The following is a 9,946-nucleotide window of genomic DNA, read 5'->3' as shown; positions in this document are numbered from 1 at the left end:
GACTCTGCGATCTCGGAGGCCTTTTCCAATCGAAATGATTCTGTGACTCTGACGACTCCTCGCCGGCACACGTTGTCCCATCAGCTCCCCCGGGCGTGCTCCAAAGGGCGCACCAATCGCTCCGCTCCGCTCCGCTCCCCTCACAGCGACAGCGGCCCCGTCCCCCCGGCCCGGCCCCTGCCCGGGGCCGCCCCGCCCCGCCCCGCCCCGCTGCCATGGCGACCGGCGCGCCCGCCGATTGGCTGCGCCGCCCCGCCCAATCCGCGCGCGGGGTGTTCCGGCGGTGCCAAGATGGCGGCCAGGTAAACACGGCCGCGGGCGGCGGGCGCGGGGCAGGGTGGGGACACTGAGGGGGCTCCGGCAGCGCCGCCGGCCCTGCGGGCACTGCCTTCCCCCAGTGCCGGCTGCCTTCCCCCAGGCCGGTGGGGAGCCGCGCTTCTCTTCGAGTCGCTGCCTCCGGAGCGGGCCCCCCTCGCTTCCCCGGCCTGCCGCCTCCCCGGCCGGGCTGTTCCCTGCCGCGGCCCGGCGGCGAAAGGAGGTGGTTGTGCTGTACCGGGAAGCTGCCCTTGGGGAGTGACGGGAGGCGTTTGCTGCAGTGTCGCCCCTAAACTGGAAGGAGCGATGAGCAAACGCACAGGGGCACAACTTTAAAGGACAAGGAGTGGGGGGAAAAAAGAACCAGTAGTGTCAGCCTGTGTACTCAAGTCGTCTGCTTGTTTCTGAAATAGTAAGTATTATTAGTTTTATAATGTGCTTGTCTAAAGCTTGTAATGATAGTTATGTAAGATAAGCTAAAATATTTCTGATGACGTGTTTTGGTGGTTCTCTCTTCCGCAGGTTTTTTTTATCTTGGGATGGGTAACCTGGTGTCTTCGCAGTGACTTGAAGTGGTTTGGACTTGTTTAAACTGGAAGATGTGGAGTGGGCTGTTACCTCCAGGACTGAATGAAAGTGATGTTGATCTAAGTTCCGATGATGGAGACGAATCGCCTGATTCCTGTTCAAAGCAAGTTGCAAAAGAAGATACTGAAGGAGTTCAGGGGACTGGACAGGAAAGTAATGCCAGCAGTGAACTTACTGTGGTACCAGTGACAGCTGGAGAAGGTGAATCTCAGACGTGCCCTCCTGGAGTTTCTGTAAATATCTGGAATGTATGTATCATTAGAGGGCTCCAAATGAGCATAATGCAGTGTACTCAAAGTTGAATGGCTGATTTTTAGATTAAAATAACTCAGTGTGAGTAGTCAATATGCAAGTCTGAAATGAGGTAAAATATGATCTGAGTATATACACCTTAGATTGTTTCAAGCAAGGTGATCAGGAATTTAGGAAGGAAGTGATTAGGTGGTAGTTTGGTTGTGATTAAAAGCGCAGCAAGGAGCTGTCATAACTATAGAGTTGCATAAAACTTGTGTTTTCAGTGGTTTATGGGCTCTGAGCTGCTTGGTAGGTGCTTTCTGCATTAGAAAGGGGTTTACAGCTCAGTGTATCAGCCACTGTGGGGGTGCTGCATACCTGGGAGGTGGAGGTGTGCCCTGCTGCTTGCTGTAGGGGTTAATTGCAAGCATTCAGACTCAAGATTTCCTTATAACCTGAGCTTGCAGTTGCATGTAAAGACTGGGGGCCGGCCCCGCGGAAGCTTTAACAAAACAATCTGTGTTTTAGGCTTTGGATTCAAAATAAGAATTGGCAAAAAATAGTTGCTCTCTTACATCCATCAATCCTTGCAGGTAGCCTGCTGTGCAAGGACCATGCTGTCACTAATTTGTGAATTGCAAACTGCCAGCTGGGCAGTAACAATACATGGAATAGCTCAGGAGTGCAGAACCAGCAAAAGTGTGTTCTGTGTCACATCCCATGAGAGAACTGTCAGATCTGAACAGCCCTGAGATGTAGGGAGGACAGAAAGCCAGAGAGAGGTGGTGAAAGACTAGCACCAATTCCAGTTTAACACCATCAGAGTTGGATGTTTCCGATTTGTAAATTGGGATGTGATAGATAACACATGGCACTGTGGATAAATAAACATTTCTCTATGTAATTTCTTAAAAATGCGGGGAAAATTAAAAATACTGACTTGCTTTTTCATAATCTTGTAGAAATTTGTGGAGCTTCAGAAGAAACACCGTGAAATGAAAATGCAAGCAAAAGAGGAAAACAGATGCCGAAAAAGAAAGCGCCGCCGGAAAGGTGTTTTTTTTTATAATTAACAGAATTAATTGTTTTCAAATTGAATTAGTATCAATACATGCTATTTTGTGGGCTTGGTATTTTTGGTTTTAGGGGTTTTTTTCATGTGTGGTTTGGTTTGGGGTTTTTTTAAATGAAGAATTGTGTTCTAGCTGTTATCTAGGATTTTATTTTTTCACTTCGGTACATCACTTGCAAGATTGTAGTGAGGTTGTAGATTGCTACATAGAATGCAAGTAAGATATTTGTCCTCTTCTTAAAAAAGGAGGTAAAACTTACTCAGTTAATACTGCTTTATAATGGCTAAGGGTATTTCAGTAGTTCTGTAAAACTTGCATATTCTGGTTGAAACTTCACAGATACTGTAGGAGTTTCTTACAGCTGAGTGGTTTAAATCCACATGATCATTGGGTAAAAGTCCCAGTGTGTTGATCTTTCAAAGGAAATGTGACCAATTAGAGCTCTGTTGACTTCATTGGATGCTGTGGGGTATCACTGTGTAATGTTGGATTTTTCTTTTTTTTTTTTCCCTTTAGCAAAACAGAAAAAGGCTGATGAAGTGGCTAAGAGGTATAACCAGGTCAATGGGATTACCTGAGGTCTGTTAGTAGCAGGCAAAACTTGTAATAAGCTTGACCACATTCATAGCCAAAGCCTAGCTTTGAGCACTGTGTAAAATATCTTTTAAACTTGTTCAGTGTCTCTTGTTGGGCAGGCTGAATTTGTATGAGTGATTTCTTGATGGCGTGTTATTGCTGGATTTTAAAAACAACACAAATTGATTATTTAATGTAACTTAAAATAGATTTAATGTTCTTCCTACTTACTGCATACAGCCTCCTCCTGTTCAGCCTGCTCCTTCCCTTCTTTCTCCTCCTTGCCAGTGTTAGGTTTATGGTTGGATTCGATATTAAAGGGCTTTTTCAACCTAAATGGTTCTATGATTCTATCAGCTTGCTTTCAAGATTGTGAAATTATACTTACAAAGGGGAAGGAATAATTAATTTCACTTCAGTTAAAACCTGAATGGGTGAAAAGACCATGTCTGCCAAATGGAAGAATTTATTTTAGCTTTGAAAAGGATATTACAAGTTGTGGAAAGGGAAGTGGTTATATTAATGACTTGTTTGTTCGTTTTTAGTAGTCAGCAGTTGGAAAATGAAGACAGATGGAAAGAACTTACACAATACTTTGGAATCAATGATAGATTTGAATCACCTGTGGATAGCAGAGCTCCACAAAAGGTGACTGTTAATACAAAGGCAGTGTCAGTTTGTGTTTGGCAGTAAAAGAACTTGTCCTTAACTGAAATAGGAATAAAACTGAGGCTATTTGAGAGTTAAGGATCAAGTCCCTCTGAAGAATTTTGTGCGCTTTTTAAATAAATGTCCTTGAATGTTTGCTGTGCTTTCTTTTAAGACAGTATCCAGGCTTGTTTCCTGTCTGATTTTGTTTTCTGCTGTTGTGACAGAACTCTTCATATGCAAACTTTTCTTTTGTTTCATCATGTTTTAACTTTAAAATGTCTCACATAAATCCTTCAGTTGACACCCGTGGCTACAAGAATTAAAGGGGCAAAGCTAGCATACATTTTGACTGGATTCATAACACATTCTGTTCATAAATATTACTGTGTAACTAGTCATATCTGAAATAATTGGCACACATGATGGATAAGTTAAGAATCTCATTATATTCTGAGTTTCTGGTAGCACTGTTGGTTCTGTAGTTTTTCTTACAAAGTTCTCTGTAAGTTCTATGACATGAACTGTTCAGTTAGCTTCCTTTATGGTAATTTTTGTATTTTTCATTTTCTTAAAGTAAGTTTCTACATGCAGGTCATGAGGATTTGTTTGCTTCTTACTTTTGGCGCCTATTTAGTTGTCATTAAACTGCTCAGGATAGATCTGGAATGAGGCCCAAAGTGTTAAAATGCAGATGGTTTCCTTGTAATTTCAGGGATTTTATCCTTAGTGGAAGATATGTCTCATTATTTTTGGAAAAGGCATCTTAACAGAATTTGCCATCACTGCAACTTCCAGTTGTGTGGTTTTTTTGATCTACCACCTGAAATAATTAAAGTGCAGTGTTTGCAGATCACTGTTTCTCAGGAGTTCCATTAGCTTTTTCACTTTTGTCTCTTAAAAAAGTGTATGTTATGAAACTATCAAATGTGTTGTCTTTAGCTTCCCTAATATTTAAAACCAGTGAAACTGTAAATTGTCTTTTGTTACGAGAGTGCGTTTTTTTGTGAAATTCTGAAGTCAGTGCTACTGCTGTGCTACCCTTCTGTATGCCATCAGAAATTTCCAACTATAATTTCCAGGAAATATTTACTTTCTATTGTTACATTATTTGTAAGTGTTGTCATTAAATAAGTTATGTTACGTTGATTGTAACGTCAGAAAATAAGAAAACAACCTTTAAATCCTGAGGCTTTTTCATTGTTTTCCATAGGGCTGCTAGAATTTTTAATTTATTAGCACAGTGGAGTGGCTTTGTGCCAGAACTCTGTTTTTTGGATAATGATAAGATCTTAGAACTGTAACGATACAGTGGTAATTGCCATTCTTCATGTTACTTGACACATATATTTCACATTTTGTTTAGAAAGCTCCAGGGATGGAAGAGATAAGCCAGATCTTCAGATGAAATTTTATTGTGACAGGCATAAACTAGCCCGTGTAATTTTTTTAACCTATAGTATTATCCTGCACATAAGGTGGAACTAATGCAATGATTTGTGCTCAGGCGGCCTCTCAGTGTATTCTTAATTATACTGTCCATTACAATACACAGACAGAGTGATTTGTGGTACACAGAAATTACAGGTTTATGCAGTGTCTGAAAGAATTTTATGAAAGAAATATTTTTAGAAAGGAAGTATTCCCTTTAAATATGTTCTTTTTTTTCTAAAGGTATTTTCCTTTTTTTTTTTCCCTAGTCTGGCCTTGAACTGAGCATAGAGAAATGTGTGGCTGAAGGTGACATTGCCAAGGCTGAGGAGCTGAGTGACAGATTAGCCATTCGTGAGGTAAGTGGGCTGTTAACAAGAACTCTAGGGGGTCATTTAGTTATGCACATCTGGACTAAAAGTGGCATGACTAAAACAGCATTGAAGATTGTTTGCAGCATCTTTCCTGTTTCCTGAGTAGATCCCTGTCAGTGATTGAAGGACTGTGCTGCTGATGGAGCAATGCTTGGATAGCTGTATCTCTGTTTAAGAATTGAAAATACAGCCGTGAACTATCTGAAGTCACCTTGCTTTAAAGAGAGCCTTGCTGCTCACTCCACAACTCCGAGGAGTTGGTAACTGGTCATCTATACTGAGCTTTTGATTTTTCTCCATGTTGCAAGCCAAGAGGACAGGAGTAGGATGTCCCTTCCTCTCAATTCCCTGTGCCTCATATTTTTTTTTTTGCATTATCTCACCCATAAGCTTGGGAAGTCTGAAGACAGGTAGAGATTTAGCAAGCCTAGAACAACTAAGGACACAATAACCCCAAGCTGTGTGCCTATACTTTTTTTCTGTGTATTCATGTGGCCAGGAGTTGATGGCTGGAAGAATTCTGAAGAAGAATGGGAGTAGATGGTTGTCAAATACACTGCTGTAGCCTTAGAATTGCATTGGACTTTTTTTTTTTTCCTCCTTGTCATAATTGTTTAGTGTATAAATACGTATCTAAAAACAAATCGAGGGAAACACCATTTTTTCAAGATGTTGTCCTGTTAGTTGGTGTAGCTGAGTAATTTCATCTAAGCTGTGCTCTCTTTGCCACAAAATGGGACCTTTAAATCTGGATGTACTGCTTAGTGAATGTTTAAAACTGGTGAGGAATCTTACCGGATAGCTCTGGTAATTTCATTTAAGAAATTGTTAAATTGGTGCACATATGGTAGGTGGTAGCAGCTGAAGTAGCTAAAGTCCACGAAGGCTGTTTTGCCCAATGCTAGTTGTGCATTGGGGAGAAAATGCAGAGGAAAAAATTAGGATAAAAAGATAGTTGAATAGTTTTGAAGCCAGGTAAGAAAAAATAAAAGTGCTATTTCAGTGAGTGGAGAATTGATCATTTTTAAGTCATTTGAGTAGTATGACTTAAACTATAAATCTTCTAGAGTTATACTAAAAATTAATTATATAATTTTTGCTTTCATTCCTTTATCTTGTATATTCTTCCATCTTCACAGAGGTAATGGGAATTTTCTGTCCACTGTATATGCTTGCAAAATTCAAAGGTATTAGAAAAGGATTAGGAAAGCAAAGACGAATTTTGAGTGCTTCTCATTCTCATACAAATATTGTAAATGTTTCTTAAATACACTGTTTTAAACTAAGCTTTAATGTAAAATTGCAGATTTAAATCTGTTTAATGCAATGTATTACAGTATTGTGATGCCTTTAAAAACAGACGGCTTTTGAAGTGGGAAATACAGTTCTTAAGGTTCTCTGAGGTTAGGTAAAAGTAACTGTTCCTCAGTGAGTGTTCTTACAAAATCATTAAACTCCTCCATTTAGTCACTCAGGGCAGTTTCTAATGACTGGACTCTTACCTGCCTTGTCACCAGTGATCACAGACTTCAGTCTGCAAAGATAACAGCTACTGACAGTGGTAGGAATGTGTCCTGATGTTCCCTTTAAGTCTGACCAGATTCTGACTGTTTTATTACCTTTCATGTGTACAACATGAAAAACACTTGCTGTTCTCCTTCACAAATGTCATTATCCCTTCTCCTCTAAAGTGGTTGGAGTATTGTAATCAATAAAACATACTGAGGTTCCAGTGCAAATTGTTTGACAATAAAAACAAATTAATGTAAGAAGTTTTAAGGTTTTGTAATATTTATGATAAACTGTTATCTGATTTTGGTAGCCATGGGATTATACAACATCTAGCATATCCCAGGTGCTACAGCAGTGTATTATTATTTGTGGAACATTAGCTCCAAATTGTTGACTTTCAAATATTAGCATGTTGTAATTCTGAAAACAAAATGCTTGAAACATTATTAGTATTCACAGCTTTGACTTGGTTTTGGTTAAGTGGGTTTATCTGAACAAATAGTATGTTGAAAGAAGGAAAACTCAAATGACTGGCTTGCTCTCTCATGAGGAGTTCTGTTGAGGCAGAATCCATGTGAATTCACTGGGGTTCTCTGCTCTTCGAAAGATGTGCTCTGTTGCTCACTGCAAGGGTCATTTTTCTTTGTGATTTTCAGAACCTTTTTTTTTTTTTTAATGGATACTTTTTTCCCTAAGGAAATTGTTCTGACAGTGACTGTTTCAGTGAAGAGCTATAAAAAGAGAATTTGCTTATGGAAGAGGTTGATTGAGCAATCATTGTTTTGTATACAAGTACACTTAATAAAATACTGCTTTCATGTTGTATAGTATTGATTCAATTGCTACTTTTCTCTTAGCAATTTACAGAAATGTCCATTTTAAAATACAATACCTCTAAGAAGTGAGTTAATTTTAAAATTATGTGGCTATTTGTATCCCTCTAACTTCCAAATGGAGCACAACTCTGTGAGCAAGTCAGGCATGGAACTATACTGTGGCTGTATTGAAGTACCACTTCTGAAGTCTGGAGTAATAAGTGGATGAATTATTGTTCTTTTATCTCAACTTCATCTCTTCATGTATAGTTTTCATTTTTCTTGAGCGGTGTTACAGGGCTGGGGACAGAGGGTGTGTGAGAAACAGCTATCTTCTGTTTGGCATGCAGCCCCCCTTGCAGCCATGTGAGAAATGTTCAGTGGGTAGGTGTTCTTTTTGAAATCAGGTGTATGGGGTTTTAATCGGCACCATTTTCTTTTGCAAGAAGCAGTGACTGGAACCTGCTGATAAAGCTTTTGCTTTGAGGCACAGATCCCAGAGTTCTTAAAGCCGTTTCCTGCCTTAATAAGTGAAACTAATTTTTGATGTATAACATTTATAAGCCTGTGAAACTGATAGGGCAGCTTCAGTATTTAGAAAAAATGAAGCCAAAAATAAACAGATGATGAGTATAGACGGTAAAAACATGTCCTAAAAAGCAAAGGAATGTCAAAATGATGCTGTCAATATCCTATCGTTATGACACAGTGAGAAAAGGTTTTTTAAAATCAGATTCATTTAAAACCAGTAATGACTTAGGCAATATGCATAATCTAGCAGCCGTCAGTGCATCATGGAATTTTACATTCTAAGAACCTAAATGATGCCGCTTTAAGGTTTTGGGTCTTCAGGTTCCCAAGTGGTACTTGTTGCAGGTTCTTTAAGGAAAGTGTTATTGCACTGCAGTCAATGAGGCTTTGGGCATTATATTATTTGTTGTTTTCTTTGCTTTGACAAATACACACAAATGCTGATTTTAAAACAAAACTTCTCAGTCCAGGAGTATTCCAGGTTTTGGAGTGAGAGTCAGAACTTGGATACCTCCTGCATGAGGCTGTATTTAGTAGTGGCTGCTTGGTGGATTCACATGTAGCTTTTGAGGCTGGCTGGTGTGTTCCCCCTTTTTTATTTGCTGTTGCATTTCTATCTTAAAAATGAACTGTATGTACATAATGCTGCTGAATATTCTGTCTAATCTCTGGGCAAACCTCACTGCAAAGTATTACCCCTTGTCCCTGTTGTCAGTTAGCAGGGTAGCAGATCTCTACCTGTGGCATCCCTGGCCATCCCCACAGCACATGCTCATGTGGAGTGTTCTGCTTCACTGGTCTGGTGATCCTGAAATTCTTGATTTCATTATTTTATACACGAGTTAAGTTTTTTCCTGAAAAAAATATGGGCATCTCTGCATTATGTTGTAGAGAATAATTTAGGCCTCCAGTAACTCTGTTCCTTTAGCTTCTGGCTGGAGCCCCACAGTGCTGTGATGCAGTTACAGTGTCCAAGATCAGCACTCCTTTGATAAATATCTTGAGCATCAACATCATGCAGGTGGGGCATACTCCTTAAGTGACTGTAGATCTTCAAGCACAAACTACTGAATTATGTCTTTAATACCTACAGTACTATTAGTATTAAGTAACTAAGCAATTCATTGCAATGTGCATGGTACAACGTACACAATTAGTGTTTATTATGATAATCCAGTTGCTGTCTTTGTTACCACATTCCAGGGCTTCCAGCATTGGCAGAGTCCATTGTGTTTTATAGTTGAGCTTCTCAGATGTAGACTGGCATACCTGAAGCTATTGTTTGAACCTTGCATTTAAGGATAACTTGTTTAACTTGAGAGATGCCAATAGAAAATGTTAGTGTAGGAGTTACCCAAAAAATTCTGAGCCCTTTAGAATGAAGGCTATTAAGAAAATAAAGTTTATGTGAACACTTATCTGGGCTGAAATTACATTATTTTTTTGTGATGCCTGAGGGTAGGATAGCTGAGATCTCATAGTAGCAGGTACTTGGATACGGAGCTGGGAACAGACACTTGGAATTATGTCAACTTTTTAATGCTTTGTAAAAATCTTTCTGGAATACTATCTTGAGATGTAATTAAATTGTTCCTACTGTGTTAGTGGGAATCCACCTAGATTTTTTAAAAGAATAAATAAAAGATAAATTAGAACACTGTGACTGTGCATAGCTGGATGTGTTTATCCCTTTGAGTAAGGATGGTATGTGCAGATATTTGGTAATTTCACTCTGCTGTAAACCAGTTTCAATTTGGAGTGATACTTGTAAAAATTATTTTCATATGTAAACCAAAGAATCTTAAAAGATTCCCCGCCACCAGCACACCTTAAATATATTTTCCAAGGT

At 39.5% G+C, this 9,946-nt stretch overlaps 1 protein-coding gene across 3 annotated transcripts in view; it reads left to right on the top strand.

Annotated features, from left to right (window-relative positions):
* The first annotated feature begins 286 nt into the window (after positions 1–286).
* Positions 287–9,946, top strand: part of FAM204A (family with sequence similarity 204 member A) — a 16,573-nt gene continuing 6,913 nt past the window's right edge. Inside the window, exons 1-6 of one of the 3 annotated variants that reach the window (XM_042019430.1) lie at positions 287–302; positions 838–1,151; positions 2,100–2,190; positions 2,727–2,760; positions 3,332–3,434; positions 5,135–5,224. In XM_042019430.1, coding sequence (XP_041875364.1) covers positions 915–1,151; positions 2,100–2,190; positions 2,727–2,760; positions 3,332–3,434; positions 5,135–5,224 — 555 coding nt within the window. In that variant the 5' untranslated portion in view covers positions 287–302; positions 838–914. Of the gene's footprint in view, positions 729–837; positions 1,152–2,099; positions 2,191–2,726; positions 2,761–3,331; positions 3,435–5,134; positions 5,225–9,946 lie in introns of all 3 variants that reach the window. The other 2 variants (XM_042019429.1, XM_042019431.1) reach the window with 2 other exon arrangements.

This window comes from Corvus kubaryi, unplaced genomic scaffold (assembly GCF_017639235.1).
Source record: "Corvus kubaryi isolate FWS band 111438036 unplaced genomic scaffold, C.kubaryi_AGA036_p1.0 138, whole genome shotgun sequence".
NCBI classification, from domain to species: domain Eukaryota; kingdom Metazoa; phylum Chordata; class Aves; order Passeriformes; family Corvidae; genus Corvus; species Corvus kubaryi.
Note: the sequence above shows the minus strand (reverse complement) of the source record. Positions and strands in the feature narration are given on the sequence as shown.